Source organism: Ochotona princeps, chromosome 1 (assembly GCF_030435755.1).
Source record: "Ochotona princeps isolate mOchPri1 chromosome 1, mOchPri1.hap1, whole genome shotgun sequence".
Lineage (NCBI taxonomy): Eukaryota > Metazoa > Chordata > Mammalia > Lagomorpha > Ochotonidae > Ochotona > Ochotona princeps.
The window spans coordinates 18,765,141-18,788,003 of record NC_080832.1 but is presented as its reverse complement, the minus strand read 5'-3'; the positions used below and the strand labels follow the sequence as shown (position 1 = coordinate 18,788,003).

General features: G+C 42.1%; 1 protein-coding gene and 1 long non-coding RNA gene across 2 annotated transcripts in view; one reads left to right on the top strand and one right to left on the bottom strand.

Moving 5' to 3' along the window:
* Positions 1-1,405, bottom strand: part of SHPRH (SNF2 histone linker PHD RING helicase) — a 74,764-nt gene extending 73,359 nt beyond the window's left edge. Inside the window, exon 1 of the mRNA XM_058667351.1 lies at positions 547-1,405. Coding sequence (XP_058523334.1) covers positions 547-1,185 — 639 coding nt within the window. The 5' untranslated portion in view covers positions 1,186-1,405. The remainder of the gene's footprint in view (positions 1-546) is intronic.
* A 9,432-nt stretch (positions 1,406-10,837) lies between these two features.
* On the top strand, positions 10,838-20,383 carry LOC131481585 (uncharacterized). Its single transcript, XR_009246425.1, has 3 exons — positions 10,838-10,905; positions 18,856-19,088; positions 19,992-20,383. It is a non-coding gene; the product is annotated as an uncharacterized LOC131481585 (long non-coding RNA).
* Positions 20,384-22,863: the final 2,480 nt, after the last annotated feature.

Sequence of the window (22,863 nt, the reverse complement as noted above, 5' to 3'; positions counted from 1 at the left end):
GGGATATGAAACCATCAGAACTGGGCATTAAAAGAATGACAGAGTTTGCAGGGAAAGGGGAGGAACAGTCTAGAGGGAACTGTGAGAGCAAGCCGACACAGAAAGATGGTACACGTGACAGGAAACAAACTGATCTGCAATGGGGGAATAAAATAAAAAGCAGAGAAATGAAAGAAACGTAATGATCTAACAAAGTAGGAACTTGTGTGTCAGACTGGAAAGATCAGACTTCATTCTGTAGCCAGGAAAGAATTCCACTCACATTCATATTATGTCATTTAAATCGATAGGGATTTAAAAGGCAAAGATGTGAGGGAGATGAATGGCTAAGTATTACACTAAGGGAAAGAGGTAACAGGATCATCATGAGATGAAGAGAGTAATCAGGACGGTATCTTTAAAAAAGCAGACTGAAATGAATGGCTGCAACACTTATCCAAAATACCAAATAAAGTGCTTGCTGGCTTTCGGATCTTCCTTCTAGGTTAACCTCAGAATGAACTGGAAATGCGGGAGAACCTGAAAAAACATCAGAGAAACAAGTACCTTGATAATACAATTTCCTTCTGGTCTTTGGTAAAGTCTGATTCTTCCCTTCTTTTGCAGCCATTCTAAATCTTCCAACATGTCATGACTGAAGGATGATTCCACTAGAATACCCTTCCCATCAGTAGTGACGGGTTCTTTGAGGTTATTTTTTTCGTTCTCTACAGTTTCACTTTCTGAATGAATATACATCCAGAATTGATTGCTTGACTCTGAACTCATCAATGTAAAACTCCTTTCAGAAAAATTTTCACTTAAACTTTGTTCCGGAGGAAGCTGAAGAGTTAATTCACCCAGTAACACTTTCCAAGAATCACCAGCATTATGGGGAGAAACCACAATATTCAACTTCACAGCCAAGGAGGAATCAAGGCTGACAGTCCCTTCTTTTGCAGCTGACTTGGAGGGCCTCCCTGCTGCTGGACACCTCTCCGTGTCCCTGGGAGCCCCCTCTTTCTCTAAGCTGACTTCTAGAAGGATGCCCTGAGGAAGACGAGAGCCCGAACTCGGGCAGGGATGCTCATCGTCAGTTGAGGTGAGCGGCTCATCCCTTCTGTCGGCATGCATGTTCCAGCGGAGCTGCTGCTGCTTTTCTTCGTCTACCTTCACCGGGAGGGCGCGTTTCCGACGGCTGCTCATGTTCTCACTTGCCAACTGGGAACTCTGCAAGGTAAACACAACACAAAGGATACTAACACGGGTGTAAATTAATATTTAACTGTTCCAGATGAGAAATTTAACAAAAGCTCATAGTTCACACACATAACATGAAATTTTCAGATACAGAAAAACCAACAGGTGATTTTTGCTGTCAAATAGTGCCAAGGAAGTCACATTATCATTCCCTGCAGCAAATAAATTTAATGATTTTACTCATCTTTAATGGACAAACTGAGTAAAGATTGCTTGCTGTATAAAATAAAATGCATTCAAAAAATTACACCTTAGCAACAAAACAGGAAGGCAACTAGTCCAAATAAACTGAAAATGATTATCTACACTGTTTTAGTATCATTTCACTTCATATTGTTAATACAGAATTTCAACTGTTTCACAATCTAAAAGGAATGAACAAAACTTCACTTGACCCTTACTTAAGAATTCTTGAGGTACATCTGCCTTCACAAAAAGGAAAAGTATTTCTTTTTGTGGACAAGCAAATGGGACTTCATATTGTTAATACAGAATTTCAGCTGTTTCACAATCTAAAAGCAATGAACAAAACTTCACTTGACCCTTACTTAAGAATTCTTGAGGTACATCTGCCTTCACAAAAAGGAAAAGTATTTCTTTTTGTGGACAAGCAAATGGGAAGCACTGAGGGACAGTGAGTGAGAACAAGGCGGTGAGCATCAACAGGGAAGGTGGGGCAGAGACGGAAGAAAAGTCAAGGGCATTCAACCGAAGGAAAAAGCTTCAGGCTCTCAGGCCGAATGCAACCTACGAGGCAGACCTCAACTGTATTCTTCCAGAAACATGAACTAATTCCAACATGAAACATACAGTGACTCAGTGAGACTAAATGACAAAATCAGAATGACTGCTGTTGTCTGGTTTGGCATAAAAAATTTACAAATAAATCTGGAGTCAAATGTAATTTATGAATTTTTTTCAATAATTCTATTTTTAAAAATAAATCCAACAGGTATGTGCTGAGTCTGCACCACGACCTCAGCACTACACTAAATACAAAAGAAATATAAACAAGCTGCGGACCCTAACTCAGCGCACATGCAGTCTGCATTTTGCTTCTTCCTCCCTCTGCCCTCACTAACTCCCCACCTCTAAATATTCAGCCCTGCAACCAGGAGAGAAAGAGAATGTTGGAAAGCAGGGTAGGGAATGTCCCTCCCCTGGGACAAATGAGAATATGAAACTCTTCTGGTCTGATCCTGCCACAGTAGCTACAAGTGAGACTTGAAGTTCAACCGATCCAAACAGCAGGCTGATTTTTAGGCTGTTAATTTTGAATGTCCCATGAATGATGTTACAAATATTCAAATGGTTCAAATGTTTTAAGAAACACTTGAGGAATACACAGCTCCATTTGAAACAGATCAGTGGGATAAATCTCAATTGACAATAAACTTAAGAATTCCCAAACACAGGGAATTTGACTGAAAAGCTGAGTGACATCAGAAATGTATTATTGGACACGGCGTGGTGGCCTAGCAGCTAAAGGCTTCACCTTGAACGCGCCGGGATCCCATATGGGCACCGGTTCTAATCCTGACAGCCCCACTTCCCATGCAGCTCCCTGCTTGTGGCCTGAGAAAGCAGCTGAGGATGGACCAAAGTCTTGGGACTCTGCAACCCTGTGGGAGACCTAGAGGAAGCTTCTGGAGACCCGGAAAAGGGCTCCAAGAGGGCTCCTGGCTTCGGATCAGCACAGTTCCGGCTGTTGCGGCTGCTTGGGGAGTAAATCATCAGACAGAAGATCTCTGTGTCTCCTCCTACCTGTGTATCTGCCTTCCAATAAAAATAAATAAATCTTTTTTTTTTAAAGATTTATTATTATTGGAAAGCCGGATATACAGAGAGGAGGAGAGACAGAGAGGAAGATCTTCCCTCCGATGATTCACTCCCCAAGTGAGCCGCAAAGGGCCGGTGCCCGCCGATCCGAAGCCGGGAACCTGGAACCTCTTCCGGGTCTCCCACGCGGGTGTAGGGTCCCAAGGCTTTGGGCCGTCCTCGACTGCTTTCCCAGGCCACAAGCAGAGAGCTGGATGGGAAGTGGAGCTGCCGGGATTAGAACTGGTGCCCATATGGGATTCCGGGGCATTCAAGGCGAGGACTTTAGCCGATAGGCCACACCGCCGGGCCCCAAAATAAATAAATCTTAAAAAAAAAAAAAAAAGACAAGGTATAAATGTATTAATGAGAAAGAGAGAAGCCATTACCAGGACGGCTTTCACTCTCAGTGATGCTGGAGCTGGCACTAAAGCCCCAAAGGGGTCTGACATTACAAACACGGATAATGCCTGAGGGAGACAACGTGACTTACCAGGCCCTTATCTACCCTTAACTCTTTCTTTTCAATAACAAATTCATTTATTTTTGATGATGTTCACATAGTTGAGAGGGATGCATGCCCACGTGGACCACCAATTAGGGTGCGGAGGGTCAAGGACTAGGAGAAAACGGATGAGACAACTGCCTCTAATCTCCTTTTTCCCTTCTGGTATCTAGGGAAAGCGGGGAGAGAAGGGGAGAGGGCTGCTCCCAGCAGCCCAACTGCATCAGAATGGGGGAAGGTCACCCAAGGTCACCCCAGGGTCCCTGATGTGGAACATGTCTTGAGGGTACTGCTTAAGTGGTTTTGATAGTTTTGAGATGTTTCTTATTTTGTTCCTAATAAAGTTCAGGAAATCTTTCCAAGGTCCACTGGCTGATAGTCTCCACCTTAGAGTCTTGACCTGTCCAGATACTTATCCAGCACAGCCATCAATTGCTCGGCCCTCCATGGTACTAGATGTCCTCTACAGGCCTCAATGAATTGGCCGTCATGTTCCCCATGAGCATCTGGGCATGCTGTCCACCACACAGGCCTCGGCAACCATGGAGACCCAGCGGTGACACACGCACTCCATGCTCAGACCACACATTCTGAGCCCAGTGATCTAGGTGACCTCAATCTAACTCCTGTGTGTTCCAGCTAGTGTGGGGTTCAGCTCAGTCTGTCACCCACATCAACATACACACACACTGGTTGTTAAAGTCATCTGTTCAGTTCTGTCCCCAGCCCATCTCATATGTAAACAAACAGATGCTACAGCACAGCCTAACCCTGCCCACTACACACTGCGTTCATGTACACCAGCAGGAACTTCAGCCTAGTCAGAGCGACACCTAATAACTCCCAATAGGCCTGCCCCAAGTACTGGTTCCTATGCATGCCAATATGCGCAGTAGCCTGCTCCAGTCTGCTCCACAGCCCACATCGATGGAATTAGGAGCCTAGTTCAACCCAACAGACCCCACTATCCAGCCCACACTCATGACAGCAAGTGCCATTGCCTGTCTAGCCAGGCCCATTCCCAGCCCTGGTTCTCATGGTCACTAATGGGAGTTGCAGTCCATCAAGAGGTGCTCACTGCTTCCATCCCCAGCCCTGTATCTTGCCTCTTCTAGGTGGTTCTATGGTCTAATCTGGCAGTACTTGCCCCTAGTCCCTGCGCTTCCCAGCTGATGCTGAGGCAAAGCCCAACCAGCCTGCACTTAACTCTTTTTCATGCATGTACCAGTGGGTATGGTCACTTAGCTCAGCTGGCTCCTCCTGAACCCAGGTCACATGCAGGGTAATGGGTGCTGTAGCCCTGCTCAGTCTGACCTGCCCCCAGTCCCAGCTCTCAAGCTCACCAGCAGAAGCAGTGGCCCAGCAGGGGTGTCTCTTCAACTCCCCTGCTGGGCTCACCCCCCACCCATCCCAGGCCTTACCTGTGCTGGTAGGAGCTTCAGCCCAGACTGGCATGGCTCACTTCACCTTGGCATCCACCAGCAGGTACTGCAACTTGGCTCAGCCCAGCCTTCCTCCAGTTGCAGCTCATGTTGGCAGGTGCTACTGCCTCACCCAGCCCAGACAGCTCCCACTCCTGGCCCTGTTGTGAAGTGGCTGGTATTGCAGTCCAACCGGGCTGTCCTGCACCCTATCCTGGTTCTCACATCTGTCAGTGGGTACTGTAAACTGGTATAGCCTGACATACCACTAGACCTGACCCACACGTATGCCAGCGAGTATCCTAACCTGGCCTGGTCTGGGCTGCTCCAAGCCTTAGTTCTTGAGCTCACTTGCAAGGACTGAGTCCTGACAGAAGTTCTCCAAGCTCCTCTAACAGGTCAAGTCCTAGTGGCAGATTTCGGATCACTTAACTCTTAAAGGCAAGGTATCTATTTTCCAGGGGGAGCAGTGCTCAGACTGAAGAACGGTTAACATTTAAAGTCCGAGGGCATTGTGCAACCACAAACGAACTCTCAAACATTCCAACACAGCAGACATACTTTTGAAATTTTTCCATTTTCAAAATAATTAAATACGCACTCACTATGCTGTCCAGTTATCCTATTCTTAGGTATGTGCCCCAAAGAAAAATAAATAAAAATAAAATAAAATAAAATAAACCACTAATGGAAATAAATTTGAACATTAACAGCAGCTTTATTAATAAAAGCCAAAAATTGCAAACACTGCAAATGTTCATTAGGTGGAGCATGAATGCACAAATTGTGACACAAAATATGTCATGATATTACAAAGATACTAAAACATGAAACAACAGGGGCAATATTTTTAGACTAATTTATTTATTTGAAAGGTGGAATTACAGAGACAGAGAGAGAAATTTTGTATCCTTTGGTTCACTCACAAAATGGCCACGAAGGCCAGAGCTGGCCGGCCCGCAGCCTGGAGCCAGGCTTTTCCTCAGGTCTGTCCCAGGGTGGCAGGCGTCCCAGCACTTGCCCCTTCTCCCACTGCTTTAGGGGCATGAGTATGGAGCTAGAAATCACACGTGGGACAGCCAGGACTCGGACGGCCCCGTATCAGTTGCCCGACTGGCTTTACCTGCTACGCCTTGGCACAGCCCCAACACTGGTGAATTTTTCAAGCGTTATGATACATAAAAGAAGGTAGATGTTAAAGACTGCTTTGTGCTCCCACTAACTTAAAATTCCAGGAAAGAAAAAACCTAGGACGTGATTTACTGTACGGAATGTTGTGTGTGTGGGGGGGGGGGGGGGGCGGTGACAATGGTTACATGATGTGTACCAAACTCATCCTGGTACATGTAATATTATCAATTTTATATGTGAACTATACCTTACTAAAGGTTAAAATTCTGAGAATATTAATAATAACTTTATAGTAATATACCTAACAATTCTAAGAAAAAGAGCAATTTCCTAAGAATATATAAATAATAAAATTTGGGCCAAGAAGTATGAAAACTGAACAGGGTCAGTAACCACAAAAGAAAATTGCCATAATATTAACTAAGTTCTGTATATTTCCCTACTAACAGAATCCTTTCTTTATTTAGGAATATGGCAGTCCTGTGGCTCTAAAGAAGATGGTTTCATACTTTGTTTCTATTACTGGCTAAAACAACTCCTGTGCTACTAATGTAGGTGGCTATTTAACTTTGAATAAAACTAAGCATCACAAACTTGGTTCCTTGAGGGATGGCTAATTCTCAGTCTGGGTCTCCAGCCTCCCGTATGAGCCCTACTTCTAGCCCCTGCTACTCTCAATCTTTAGTTCTTGCTAATGGCCTTGGAAAGCAGTGGCAGACTACCCAAATCCCTGGGCCCTGCACTTGCATGAGACCTAGAAGCAACTTGCAGCTTTACATGCGCTCAAGCTTTGGCCACTGTGGCCATGTGGGAAGTGCATCAGCAAATGAAAAGCTTGCTCTCTGTTTTCTCCTCTCTCTCTCTGACACGCTTGCAAATAAAATAAATTAATCTTTAAAAAGGTTAAGTTCCTTAGTTTCACTGGTCCCATTTCAAGCAGTTAACAGCCCATGGTAAAAAGGGGTTACCATATTTTACAGCACAAACACTGAACATTTACGGAATAGCAGGTGTCCACCAAACAGTACTGGTCAGAGTCAGTCATGAGAATTCACTTGACCAATGAATGTGCAGGTGACAGATTATGATCAATCTCGGCCTATGGGTTAAGCATTTTTTAAGCATTTCATCTCTTATCTTGAAGAAATAATATGGAAAATCCTCATTTGCCTAGTATGCACTGTTATACAGTTCTCAGAACACAAGTTAGAACACTAGAGTCGGGTCACCATGCGGGAACTATAAGTGAGGCTGTACAAGCTTACCAGTCTGCTGCCATACACATCACCCCAAAACTCTTGGCTTTGACACTCTAGGTTAGTTTTCTGGATGAGTGGCTTACGTTTGCTTAAAATATTCTTCTCATTTTGAGATCAGCAAATTAATGGGAGAGAGTTCTCATGGCATCGCAGTTTCAGGTGTAAGAGAACAAATCTAATTACACCAGGACTTAGCAGAAAGCTTGGTACATCAAAGCAACAGGCCAGTCACATCGATGACTCCAAACTCAAGAGGTGGAAAATAACACTCCCGTTTTTTATTGGGTGGAACTGCACACAGCACAGAACATGGAGAGGGGAGTGCTGGGAGGAAGTAACAAGGGAACAGGTCCCTTAGAAAATGCATCACATCAACTACAATATTAACAACATGACAGATACACACTAATAAATTAAATATCAAAAAACAACCAGCATTACCATCATGTCTGCAAAGCAATGAGTTTTAAAGAAAAGAATACACCTTTCTGTGACAGTTTCTGCATCTCAAGAACAGGGATGATGGTAAGACTGTATTCAAAATAACTAGGGTAGAATGATGCAGAAGAGGAAATTAGCATGCATTCAGCAAGCAGAAGCCTTTATTCGTCCTCCTGAGAACACACTAAACTGTACTAATCAAATTTTACGTGGCAGGATCTCTGCTTCTAGAACCTAGCTGTATGTTAGTCACCTGAAGAACTTTTAAAAACTTTTAAAACTCTCAACACCCATATATTAGTCAGACAATTGAATCAGAATATCTCTGAGTAGGGCCTAGGAACTACTCAGATTTTTTTCCAGCACTCAGTCAAACCCTCTATTTTCCTTCCAAAAGATACAGCAGTAGGAAAATGGCTGACTGGCTTAGGCTCCCATCACCAGCCCTAACTAAAAGGGTATGTGCCATATTTCTTACAACCATCTTGTAACACATATTATTAACACCAAAGCATACTCCTCTATTTTTAAAATTATGTACTGTGCTATGATTTGCAATGTTTGCTTTCAACCTGATTCTTCTAACATTAGAGAGAAAGGTGTTGGGGTTAACTATCAATGACAATGGTAAATTGGTAAAAGTAAATATCAAAATTCTTAGCAACACCCTTCCTCTGCTCAGTTCTCCACAGAGCAAACACCTGTGATCTACTGCTCCCATCCTCTGTGACTCCTTCCATAAATGACCGATATCCCGTGACAATTTTTTGAACCAAAGAAGATATTACTTAATCAGACACCTATACCCTAAATGGTAACCGGCAAAATAAGCACTGGTGAGATTGTATACATTTTTAACCATATTCCACATCGTTCTTGCTTTCTTCATTACTAATGGATCCCATATATTTTGTTCTACCCATTCATCTACCCAGAAATATCAGAACTTGTGCAAAATGTGATTCTGCAAAGCTGTTAATAGAGACACACCTTCCCTGGAAAGCCGTCTAGGATTAGGGGAGTTAAGAGTCCTCCTTCTCACCTGCCACAGTGCTCCTTTTGCGCTGTGGAAACTGGGCAGCAATAGCACACCCCGCTCAATGCCCCGTCAGAGCCAACGCACAAAGGACACACAAAAGAAGGGGAAATTTATCTCGGATTCCCTGAATGTCTTCTCTCACTTGAAGGACCTGAAAGGGTTTGCTCACACTGCTTTCAGGAGCAATCTCTTCTTTACATTCCTGAAGATTACAGGTGATACTAAATTATACTTCCTGGCTTCTGACACAGAAGGAGGCAGAGAATACCGAGCAAAACACAGATTACTAGAAAAACAAACACAAAATGTTTACATTACTAACACAACCAATGAATATGAACTAAAATTTTTCCCTCCAAATGACCTCTTTATCAAGATACATACAAATGTTGAATTACAGCAAATCCACGGTAGCCCTGCAAACAGTCTCTATCTGCTACACTGAGGGTCAAGGGTGCGTTACCCAAGAGAAATCCAATTATTACCGAGAACTGAAAAGCTCTCAAGGCCCTAGCACATTATCACAACGCTGACTTCCTGTGGTCATGACTCTGGCTCGATGAGAGTATTCTGGCCTGCTGAACCCTAAAATCACATTAGTTATATAAACCTGGAAAACATCCTCCTCAGAAGCTTTTATACCAGCCAACTGTTTCTCCCAAATCCTGCTAGCTAAGAATCTCAAAATCTCTGTAAGTAGTGTAAGTCCAGTGCTTTGGGCTGGTCAAAAGAAGTTACAGAATAGGATTTTTAAAGAGAAACCACTAATTCTCAACGTCCAGCTTACTTGGCTAACGGGTCCTTCAAGCCCGCCCAGCTTCCAGTATGGTTCCTGACCGTGCACCCACAGTCCTTTGGAGGGATAATACAGGTATTATTGTTTCTATTCAAGCGGGTCTCGCCGTCCTGCTAGAATCCACTGCAATTATTTTAAAACAGCCACCATGGCTTTAAAACGATTTTGTCCAGTTGCAGCCTCAAGTCCACTGAAGTTCAAGCAGACAAACGTCAAAACAGCCAAGATTTCCACCTGTGACTATGCAGCCACAGCTGCCGCCACGGTATGAAAATGTGCGACACTAGGAGAGCTTCTAAGTGATCCGATCCCCAAGGCCACTGAGAACCTCCAAAGAGACCCATTGAGAAGCCTCGCCTACCACGGGGCGCCTGCCCGCTTCAGCCGCAGGACTACATGGGTGCCCCTTGGTTCCCAGGGTCCCCAGAACCCCAAAGCGGCCACGCTGCTGGCGTCCACCTGCTCTTCCCAGGCCAGACACACAAAGCCCCGCAGGGCTGAGGGGGGCGAGGGCGGACAGTGAGGAACACTGAGGGAGTGAGGGGGGACAGCCCGGCACTCGAGGGGGACAGCCCGGCACTCGGGGGACGCCCGAACCATACCCCGCAGGCCCCTGGCGACCCGGAGAAGCCGGCCACGTCTCCCACTTCAGGAAAGCTCCAGAGGCCCGCGCGCCTGGTACGGGGAGCCGGGAGGAGACTCGCGCGGTGGCCTTCCTTCCCCTAAGAGCATCATTCCCGGCACCAGGACACCCCACGTCCTCCCAGCACAGCCCTAAAGACCCAACACGCCTTCCGTCCCCGACCTCTGCCCCCTCACCCTGCAGCACCCAGGCGCTTACCCAAGTCTCTTTCCCAGCTCTCCTGAAACAGTGTCCACCGCGTCCGGACCCTTCTAGAGATCCCTCGGCGCCCAGGCGTCCATTCGCTGCTCACGGACTGTCCACCCAAGCAGGCACGCGCGCTGCAGGTTGTGTTGTGGTGCCCGGGGGCCCAGAAACCTCAGCGCGGAGCCGGAGGCGCGCACGAGCGTGTGATCGAGGTGAACGCGCACGTCGGGGGCGCCCCGCCCCCTTCCTCCCGGACTGGCTTCAAGAGTCGCTTCTGCGCAATTCCCAAAGTTAAAAAGAAAAACATCCCGTTGGAGTCTCGCGAGAGGCATAACCCAGGCCACGCATCAAAACTTGACCGACGTCACGAAAAAGGGGCGTTTCCCTCCCGCGGGGCGGGGCTCTTCAGGAGGCCCAGGGTAGAAATGTGAGTGCATGTGTGTTTAAATAAACAGGCGGAGCAGCAACAAAACAGCGATTAGAAAGATGTGCGCTCAGCTGTGATGAGACACCTGCTAGGACTTCACTGACCTAACCGTGGATGCTAACCATTTCTGAGGAACTATCCATACAGAACTTAAAAGAATTCATGTCACCTTCTTACAGTTACGATTAAAGATTCAGAAACAAATTGCAACTGCAACTGTATATTTTCTTTCACAACTTCCAGTGGACATTTACTCATAGAATAAAATCATAGTTCCTAAGCAAGAAAGCTTATCATAGACAATTGGCACCGAGGAGTAGCTTCTCTCACAGTCCGTCTACATAAATAATTAACAGACCAATTATTTTCTTCCTATTCTGCAAAGCTAGCCAATAGAATTGATTTCAAATGTAGAAGTTTGCAAATCACCTAGAAATACACAATGTTAATGTTTTGGGGTTTTACAAGAGTAACTTTTAGTTTTTCCACTTTTTAACATTAGAGAGTTCTAAGACATCACATGGTATTTTTCTAACTCATGTAAGATTAACACTGTACCAAAAATATGAGGATTTTTGTTACGCGAGTAAATAATTGTGTTTTGCCCAGAATCATGTTTCAATCCATGTTGTTTTTCCCCTACATCGAAGCCAGGAAGACGAGAGTCCCATGAAACGGACAGAACCATCTCACTGCTCCCAAATGATTACTTGTTGTTCAGGAACTTCCAGACAACCACACGTGGTCCTAGTGAGGTTTTCTTGGGTGGCTGCACTCTTCCCTCCTCTTCCTCAGGCAGACCCCGTGGGGCAAGCTGGAGATCTCAGGGGAGCTAAGTCAGGAGTTTAGAATGCCATTACCCCACAAGGAATCTTGTCTTGGCTAAATCTCTTAGCCAGGTGTTGATAGTTTTTATTTATTGGAAGGCTATTAATGCCACAAAATTTTTCTTTACTCTGTCAATGCCAGATTTTAAAAAATAAAATCTACAAATTCGTATTTGGCTAGAAGTTTTGGTTTCTAACCATGTAGACTAGGAGGAATCATAACGATTAACCGTTTTTTCCCCTAAAATAAAAGACTGGAATTCCTATGAATGTATAAACAATGTAGAACATAAAATCTACCAACATCACGGAGTTTGTCTCCCTTCCCAAACCATTAGCAACCTTTGGGACAGACAGTGCTAATATTTGGCACTGTAACTAAATTCATGCACAAACAAAAGATGTTTCAGGAAGTATTTTACTTCATTATTTAAGTTAAATATTATTAGGAAATTCTAGATCATTTTCTGGATAAATTATAATTTCTTTTCACAAATGCATTTAAAAAGAAGCATAAGTTTTTATAATCACCTATATTTATGTTAAAACATATATTTCATGTGAAAAATAACCACATTTTATAAAATTTAGATACATCTTATTCAGTACAACCCTACTCTTTTTTTCAAGTATAAATATGTTCACACACAAAAAAATTAAAACTTGCCTGACTGTTGCAAATAATTGCACAGTTTCAGATTTTCACTTGTACAACTTCTAAAGCTGTTCAATAAAATACTCAGTGATTTGTAAAAAAAACAAAATAAATAAATAAATAAATAAACAAACAGGCGAAAGAGAATTCTCCCAAAGTATCAACGTTATTCCTTCAGGAAAACAGCCATGGATTAGAGGTGAATGGAGCTTGTCTCTTAAACCCCAGTTAAGATTTACAAAGGAAATGTCAGTGAATAGTTTAGGTGAAGAGAAGCTGTGAGCATTTGGGCTGAAGGTAGCCTCACATCACCCCGGTTAACCCCTCCACCTCCCGCCTCTTAGAGAAGGACGCTAATGCTTAGTTAACTGGGTCCTGGAAGACTTTGCAGGAGCCTGTGCAATGACTGCCAGGAGACACTAGGCAGCCGATGGCTGGGGAGCACCTGAGGCATTTGTCCTGTGAAGGAGCACCTCCGGCCTGGGTGATTCCCGGAGAGCTAACACAGATGCTTGCCTAAGGGAGGACGTGCTGTGGCTGAGTGATCTGCAGGTCGTCACGACCCCTAACACAGCCTGACAGACATTTTAATAGCATGAAAACTGTCAAATGGACAGAAATCAACTACTTTACCCAAAGTTTCGTGTGTCAAGTTTGGAAAACTACCACTAATGGTGAAGAATTGGTTTACCAAATCCAAATGCAGTAAAAGCTTTCTCCTGATAGCAAAATATTCAAGTGTTTAAAAGATTTTTTTTTGTGCTGTAGAAGATTATTTTTGATAGATTGGGCTCCTAGTTTGAAATATTTGGCCCCTGATGACAGGCAGAAATAAAAATAGGCACAGTGTCTTTATTCAGCTCAACTGGAGTAGTTAACAGATATATGTAAGATAATCCTGTGCAAGACATTAAACTACAGGCAAATTATAAATTGTGTGGATGTAATTGCACTTCAAATATGGAATTGTATGCTCCACCAATGATGTTGCCTCTTTGAATTTTCCAGTGATCTATTCAATCTGGTATTTGCCAACTGCCTTGTACATCCATTGAAAAAAATTTCCCTATAAGATAGAGTTCTTCAGGGGTAAAATTACCAGAGCTAATTTCAGAAATCATGGCTCACTTTCACACCTTGGCTCTCTGGCAGCCTCCAACTGTGAAACACCTGTTCACTCCAGCAACAGAGTTCATCCACCTGTTAGATGCTAGTGATCTAACGACATTCCACCAAGAGATTAACTGATAGGACACAAACAAATCTTACAAGTGTACCACACACTGTTCAATTGCTGCTGCTTAAAATACTGAAGGTGAAGGATATGGTATCAGTGGGGTTCTTGTAGGGTCTCACTAAGCAAGGTGCCATATTGTTTCCTTTTCAGGACACTATTTTTACCTTGGGCCTGGTCTTCTAGTTTTACAAATAGATAGTTTCAAAGAGGAGGACAGTTTAAGGAATAGATAAATCAATGCAAATTTAACTCTTTTGGGGACAGAAACAGAATAACATGGTTTTACCAGGATATAACTTCACATTTTGTGAAACTCTTATGTCTCTATTTTATTTGATTCCTAGGACAATAATATGATTTCTGTTTTTCATTTTCTTTTTATGGAAGAGTAAGCTGGAACTCGGAGATACTCAGTAACTTGCCAAGGGTTAACTCCAAGAGAACAGGAAGACCAACAACTCCTCTCTCAAAGCTGTTGCTTGTGTTACTAAACCATGTAGTCTATCAAATGCAGTGAACAGTTAGGTCATCTAACTAGGCTAACATGGGCAAAATGAAGTCTGGAGGGTTATGTATGCCTTAGAAAACCATGAGTTCTTTTGCTTGCAATGAGGAAGCCAAACACTAGAGCCCATGTCCTTTGAGAACAAGAGAAGTTTATTACAAGGTGGCCAAGGGCAGAGTCAAGGGCAAAACTCAAATCTGACCCCCATCATAGCTGCTAGGAGGTATTTATTGGGATGGAAACCAGAGTTGGAAGTGGGACAGGAGTTAATTCCTTGGCAAGGAAAGGGATGTTCTTGGTTCTTCTATGCAACTGTGGTTCAGTCACATGCCTCTTCATACACAGCATGTTCAAAAAATGAAGGCCTCAGCACACGCAGCAGATAACAGGGGAGATGGTTGGGCCCAAGGTGTTGTACGTTCATCTCTTGTTCAGTGGCCTGTATGGGAACCTCCACAAATAACTTGCTGTTCAACAAGATAACCTTGAAGTTTAAATAAGTTCCATTTCTTAACACTGTACGGTATTGTTACATGTCAAAAATCGAGATCATTTAAGGTCACCACACCACTCTTTTCTCATTAATAAGCTCATTAAGAAAATTACTTGAGAATTAACTCCATATTCTGCTTACTTTCTCCTGCTTTCCAGGAGTGAGGCAGTTGGCCACCTCGTCTCGGAGAATACTGCCAAAAACAACTCCTCGTTGCCACTCCCTATACTCACAGGAATCTCCCTCCTTCTCCAACAAACTTAAATGATCAGGGCCAAAGTCAATATTACAGATTAAATTACAATATTCAAGGTCTTTTGACTAATAGAAACCAGGAGGAAGAAACGTGGTCCAGGAAGAGTGGCACTGGTAAGGCTGATCAGGCATGCTGAAGAGAATGACGTAATGTCCCACAAACAGCAAATGGTGTCAGGAAATATGCATCCTTCGTCAGAAAAGGAGCAACATACATCAGAACACAGGAGGTCCCGTCACACAAACCTTCATGCTTGCAGCGTCACAGCCTCTCCTCAGGCCCCTACTAAATAGTTATACATTACTTTCAGTTTTATTTATTCTTGGTGATTTATAGGTTGGATTTATTTCAAAGACCAAAGTTTATTCCATCTCCCCTGCTGCAAGCTCAACCTGTGAACTAAAATCTCCAGCTGTGTCCCTTCTGTCTCTCCTACTTTGTAATATAAAATTTGTCATCTCCACAGAAAGTGTCGCACTAGTCTAGGGTTTATGGCAAAGTAGAAAGGAATTCATTTTTTTCTCTAAGTGTTAATTTTGATCAGGAGTAAAATAATGCTGTAAGTTATATAAAAAAGGAAATGACTGAAGGTGAGTCTGCTGGGGAAGGAAAGATGCAAAATTGCATTTGGGACTTACCAAAGTGTTTTATCCCTCCTCATTTTTTATAACCAACTATCATTTTCCCTTCAGGCATATTTTTTCCAATTTTATTTGTGTGGTCTCTGGTATTAAGGAGTGTGGATATTGTTGATGAGCCTACTAATGCCGATTACTCGAATACTATTGATTATGCAATTTAGAGATCTATAATGAAATGTTTTAGCAATGTTCAAGGAATAACTATTCTGTATTTTTTTTCTTTCAGTAGACATAGCTGCAACTTTAGCCTCCTGCACCATAGGCGCAGCTCCTGTAACTGGAATTTTAAGAAGCTCCTTTTGTAACTTTTAAAATTTCTATCAGGGTTCTCCTAAGAGCAAAGAAGGATTGGGGATGCCATGAAGCCCTAAAGATAGAGACTTCAAAGCTATCCAATACACTAGTGAACTGTACTTTTTACTTGAAAAAAATATATAAATATTGGGACCACTAGGCTGGATCCTTGCCTTGCCTGTGCCAGAATCCCAAATGGACACTGTTTCCTGTTGCAGCTGTTCCACTTCTCATCCAGCTCCCTGCTTGTGGCCTGGGAAAGCAATGAAGGATGGCCCAAAGCCTTGGGCTCCTCACCAAGAAGACTTCTGGAGACCCAAAATTTCCTGACTGCTGCTTGCTTAGCTCAGTTCCAGCCACTGTGGCCACTTGGGGGGTGAACCAGCAGATGGCAGATCTTTATCTCTGTATCTCCTTCTATGTATACCTGCCTTTCCAATAAAAATAAATAAATCTTTAAAAACATTTAAATATGTTCAAATCAGATATTCTTATATTTATTTGATTATTAAATGTATTATAATTGTCAAATAGAAGTTACTGCTTTAGTGTCAAATCTTTGGGCCAAATATGTGATTAAGAAGATATACCAATGGGCCAGGAGTTATCTCAGCTGCACATTTTGTAGGATAAGAATGAGCCAGCTTATATCCTGGGTAAGAGCACTTATAGGAAACCAAATGGCTCCATAATGGCTCCATGTGGAAGATGTTCAGGTACAGGAAGCAGGCATGCCTATTGCACAGTGGGCATTTAGATTCATCTTGTGAAATAAGAAAAGATCCCCCTTTCTGTGTGTCTCTCCCTCTCTCTCATCAACTTTCAAATAAATGAGAACATCTTTAAAAAATGAAAGAAAGTGTCTAGCATTTCATTTGACCTTAGGTTCTTTTGAAACTTTATTTTATATTTTATTTTATTTATTTGAAAGAAAGACAGCAAACATGGAGAGAGAGAAACCACTCCATTCTCTGATTCAGTGCCCAAATGCCTTAGTTGCAAAGCTCCAGTAAAACTAAACCAGGAGTGGGACGCAGTTTGGGTCTCCTCCATGCGTAGCAGTGACGTATGTACTTGAACCGTTACTGCTGTCCATGGTATTCATTTGCAGTAAATTATAGTTAGTAGTGGAGTTTTGACTTAAACCTAGGTACTTAGATATGGAATGTGAAGGTTCCTAGTGATATCCTAATGGTTGTTCCAAATAACCACCATTTAAATTTTATTCTATGTGAAATGCAAAAACAACAAAACTTTTAAGTATAGAAATATGTGATCTAGATTTGAAAATTTTCCTTGGTATCAAATGAGCAATGAATCAGAGGAAGATGAAAGATGCAGGGAAAGGCAAGTTAGAAAGCATCTTTGAGGAAAAGGTAGAGCGACGTCGGTGGTCTAGCACACATTTGAAGGTAACACTGCACGGTTTTTGATGGAAGAGATGGTTGGAATTGAGGAGAAAGGAGAGCCAAGGAGTTCATGTTTTGTATTTGAACAAGTTGAATAAACGGTAGTTCCAATTTGCTGAAATAAAGAAGCTCATATTTTGTGTTTTCTTAAAATGTACTACTGCTGTTCTCTGTCCTCTTCCATTTCTGCCTACCAACATTTTCCGATTCAGAAGATCCAAGGTGGGTGTTCTAGAAAATGTGCATTTTGGTAGGTTCTCAGGTAATACTACGATGACTTTGGTGCAATAGGGAAGTGGGCACATGCACAAAAAGCACAACACACATGAGGAAACAAGCAGGACACAGGGTCAGGCTTGTGACTCATGGAATTTAGAGGCCAGGGCAGAGAGTGATCTGATTTTTGAAGTGATCCTACCAGAAAATTTTATTTCAAACCTCAAGTAAATTTGCTTTTCTGGATCCCAGCTGCTAAGAAGCTCACAAAATTCAGATTTTTTTGAATATTTATTTGTTTTTGTTGCAAAGTCAGATATACAGAGAGGAAGAGAGACAGAGAGAAAGATTTTCCATTCAATTATTCACTCCCTAAGAGGCCACAATGGCTGGAACTGATCTGTTTCAAAGCCAGGAGCCAGGAGCCTCTTCTGGGTCTTCTACACAGGCACAGGATCCCAAGGCTTTATGCCATCCTCAACTGCTTTCCCAGGCCACAAGCAGGGAGCTGGATGGGAAAACGGTGCTGCTGAATTTATCCCATTATAAATATGGAGGCACAGAATGACTTTAATCAGCTAACTGATATGATCAGATTTATATCAGAAATGGTCCTAGTCATGCTATCAAAAGTTAAACATAGAAGACTCTAGAGACATTATTGATGGTTGACCTCAGGTATTGGAAAGATTTGGATTAAGGGGGCATCAGTAGCAACAAAACAAAAGAGAGAGGAACTGTCGAAGAGCTGGGTAATGCTATTCCTAGGGGTAAGAATTACCATAATGCCTACAGTCCGAAGAGGAAGATGATTGTACTGGGGACCATGTTGGGGCTCAGGTGTTTGTAAATATCCATGCACACAGGGACCCTTGATTTAGTTGTGCTGATTGAGTCTAGGTTGGAGATAGGGACGTTGGGAGGACAGAGTTGGTAGCTCAAGTGAAAGGAAGGAAGCAGGTCATTCAGGGTCAGCTTGAAAAGGAGAATGAGATAAGTACCAAGAAAAGGACCTTAGGTAACACCACCATTTAAAGAACAAAATACAAGAACATGATGTGAAAATGAAATTGAAAAGATGTAGGATGGAAAACTGAGAAAGCACAAAGATACAGAAAGTAAATGGGAAGAGAGTAATTAAATACAAGGAGAGGTTAAATGTGCAGAAAACCAAAAATATCACAGGAATATTTTTAGGAAGTCATTAATTATATTTATTTGATGAACTTAAATAGTGGTGAATGGAGAATTTGTTTGCAGTTGGGTGAATAGTGAGTGAGAACTGAAAAGAACAGGTCCTTTGGTGTAGAGTCTTCTTGGAGCTGTTTGTGGAGGTTGATGGCAGATGGAGGGGAAGTTAAGAATAATCTAACACATTGGAATGATTTTCATTTATTTTTCTTATTTATTTTTACAGGAAAGAATCTTGAGAGTAATTATAGGAAGAATCCCAAGAAAAGACACACTGGGAAATAGAGAAGTTCTAACACTAGTAAAGGCAGAAATTGCACACAGAAAAACCTGGTCTCAAGTAGGACTTCTCTTCAATCATTCTTTTTCACTTAACGTCCATTTCTGCCTCAGCACCACTGCCCATCTTTTACCATTCATCAGATTTCCTGAGAAAATCCACCTAAAATATATACTGAGGTAGGAACTAGGAAACTTCAATTCTAGTCTCTGGTTCCAGTGAGCATTCTAGTCCTGGATGAATCATTCAGACATCCATGACACTCAGGTTATCTAATATTTAAAGTCACCGTTGAATAGGATCTGTCTCTCTTCATCTTTAGGGTTAAGTTGACATTTTTACCTACTAAGGTGTGAACATATTTATTGACTAATAACAGCTGGAGTGGCATCTGTCTTCAGAGTCATTTGCTTTGTAATAATCGTCAAAGTAATTGAGAGAATTCTAACAGTTTAGATTCCAGATACAAACAAAAATGAGGGCTTTGGGCGGTATTGAAACTGCCTTTTTCTCTGGGATTCATGCCGCATAGATATTTTTTCCTTGTATGTATAAAATTGGCTTTGCATCCTTATGATATTTAGAGTAAGAATAAAGCTAAGGAAGAACAGTTAAGATATATTCCCTGGTAAATTAGCTTTTAAACCTTCAGGTTGTAATAGTTTGTGATAACTACACTCCTCCACAAATTTGTTTCCCATCAAAATTCTTAGAAATTTATGATTGTATGGTTGCTTTGCATTGCATCCCACTCTGATGCCTTCAAAGAATCCTATTATATGTACTAAAAATAGTACATGTCCTGGTCTAGTAATATATAGAGACTGACCATATATACAATATATTTATAGATTAATATTAACATATAATTATAAAACCATACATCATATTATGTATATAACTGTATATAATTATATCATTATATCATGTGTTATATATAATATGTATATTAAGAGATTGACCATCTCTTAATCTCTCTACTGCTACTAGAGTTGTTCTAAGCTGGTAGAATGCCATTATCTTTGGTATGAATTATTTCAACAGTCTCATAGGAAGTCTCTTCTGCTCTTGTCTCCTCATAGTATATTCTTGAAGAAGCTAGAGCCATCTTATTAAGTTGTTAACCAACTGATATCTCATTGCTGCTGAAAAATATCTCACTGGGGAGACACCTTTGTGGCATATCAGCTAAAGCCAACACATATGGTGATGCCAGTGTTCCATGTATGTGCCGGTTCAAGTCCCAGTTACTTCATTTTCCATCCAAGTTCCTGCCAACGTGCCTGGGACAGCAGCAGAAGATGTCCCAAGTGCTTGGGGCCTTGGCACCATGGGAGAGACCAAGAAGAAACTTATGGCTTCAGTCTTGTCAAGGTTTAGAAGTTACTGCTGTTTGATGAGTGAACTAGTAGATGGAGAATCTCTCCTCTCCTCTTCTCTTTCTTTGTACAGGTATCTGTCCCTTTCAAATAAATAAAACACATCTTAAAAAAATTTTTTTCATTGGCTCCTCATTTCATGCAAAATAATTCACATTGTCCTTTATCGTGGAGGATTTCAATAGCATCCTGTCTGTGTAGAACTAACATTTGCATCTGACACTCGAGAAAAAAGTGCTTATTCCTGTTTTCTCTTTCTCATTAGATGTTTTCAGGCATATTCAGTAATGGAAGAGCAAACACAGTGAACAGACCAATGGAAGACAAGAGTGTACAAAAAACAAATATCCTTGACCAAGGAGCCATAGACCTAGCTTGTGTTAGGATGAGGATATAGGAAAATCTTTGCTCTAGACATGGAATTAAGAAATTTTAAATGAACAAAACTAGTTGTAAAAAACTGGAATTGGTTGAGTCTATTAATGGCTAAGAAATTAGGATAGCAATATAAAAAAGGATAAAACAATTCTTCAGAAAGGTACACAAACTCAGGAAAAGATATTTGGTATAGTTTTATTAAAAAGAAAAGAAACTAGTTTACATTTATAACTCAAGAAATCTTTTTTTTTTTTAAGATTTATTTATTTTAGTACAAAGTCAGATGTACAGAGAGGAGGAGAGACAGAGAGGAAGACCTTCCGTCCGATGATTCACTCCCCAAGTGAACGCAACGGCCAGCGCTGTGCTGATCCGAAGCCCGGAACCAGGAACCTCCTGCGAGTCTCCCACAGGGGTGCAGGGTGCCCTTGTCTGCCTTCCCAGGCTACAAGCAGGGAGCTGGACGGGAAGTGGAGCTGCTGGGATTAGAACTGGCGTCCATATGGGATCCTGGCGCGTTCAAGGCGAGGACTTTAGCCGCTAGGCCACGCCGCCGGGCCCAGATTTATAACTCAAGAAATCTTACAAGGAACCAATCTCACATGGTTTATTGTGTTTATTGTGCTGTTTGTTTGGTTGTCAGGTCTATACCATACAGTTTGTATTCTTATAAGCTTATAGGTAAATATGAATTAATGTATTGTTAGTAATATATTCCAAATAGAATTTTTGCTAAATGACAACATGATATTTAAAGCAACCTAATAATAAAAACTCACAGGTCAAATAATATAATTGAATTGATGCAGTTACTAAGTGTGTTACTCAGACTTATGTTACTACTATGAAACATCTGAGATGACTAATATTTTATTTTATTATTTTTTTCATAATAATTACATGGTTGATCAGGGTGGAAAGGGTCAAAGGCTAGGGAAAAGTGGGTGAAACATTGTTTCCAAATTTGCTATATCTTCTTCTTGTTTCTGGGGGAAAGAGAGATAAATGGGGAAGCCACATCCGGTCTCCCAAATGCCCTTAAGAGAAAAGGATGATTTGCTTCACAGTTTTGAAAATTCAAACCCATGATTGGGCAGAACCATTGATTGACCTCTTAGAGTGAGGTAAATGGTAGTAAGGATCACGCGGTGAGATAGGAAGCAGAGAAGCTGGGCTTAAAACTCTGTCTTTCATAACAACAGTCTTACCAAAAGCACCTTCTGAGGTCATGCCGTCAGTGACATCTGGATCACCTACCAGGAGTCATCTACCGAAAGTTGTGTGATTGCCCCTTCTGAGGGTCATGGCCTTTGGAGACCACCTGGACTACATCCAAACCACAGAAACGTCCCTGGCCTCACCCGTGTCACAAGTGCATGCCTCACAGTACAAGGTGCATTCATTTCAGCCCCAAGAGTTCCAAAGACTTAGACCTGTTTTAATTCAGCTCAAAAGTCCAAGTCCAAACAGACATTTTTATTTATCAGATCCTATAAAATAAAAGCATACATACATTTTTCCAAGTTACGGTGTTAGACTTGCAGAGAGGAAACGTTCCTATTCCAAAGGGGATCATAAGCTAATAATAATGGTCCATTAGATCAAAAGAGAGAGAGAGAGAGAGAGAGAGAGAGAGAGAGAGAGAGAGATAAAGAGAGAGAGAGACTGACACTTAGACACAGAATAAATCATAACGTTTCAGGAAGGATACCTGAAGAATGCTGGGTCAGGGTTGGGCTACCAAGGGATAGTGCATTTTCACCTCTATTAGCAGTCACACTCCATGCTTCGATTCTCATAAGATGGGATTTCATCTGAGCAGCTCCACTCAACGGTGCCCTAGTGGATTGTCTCTGTCCCTGGAACAGGTCCCTGTTTGGACTCTCAGGTGATCTGAGCTGTCTTGTAAATCTAAATGGAAGCCTCCAGGCCTGTGTCATATCTGTTCTCAGGGGACATATACAGATGTCTGCAAGTGTCTGACCAAACACTGCTTGGTGTTACTCGCAACACCTTTTTGGGCTCTCCAGATTGAGTTCATTCCCGCAGTTTCACTACGCGTTGCCCCATCAGGGGCTCCAGGGAAGGGTTTCACCAGTGTGCCATAGCTCTTCTTACCTCTACAGGCCTGCTGTCTGTAATTTTAGTGGAAGCCATAATGATCCCATAACATTCTAAGCACCTGAATAACCACCGT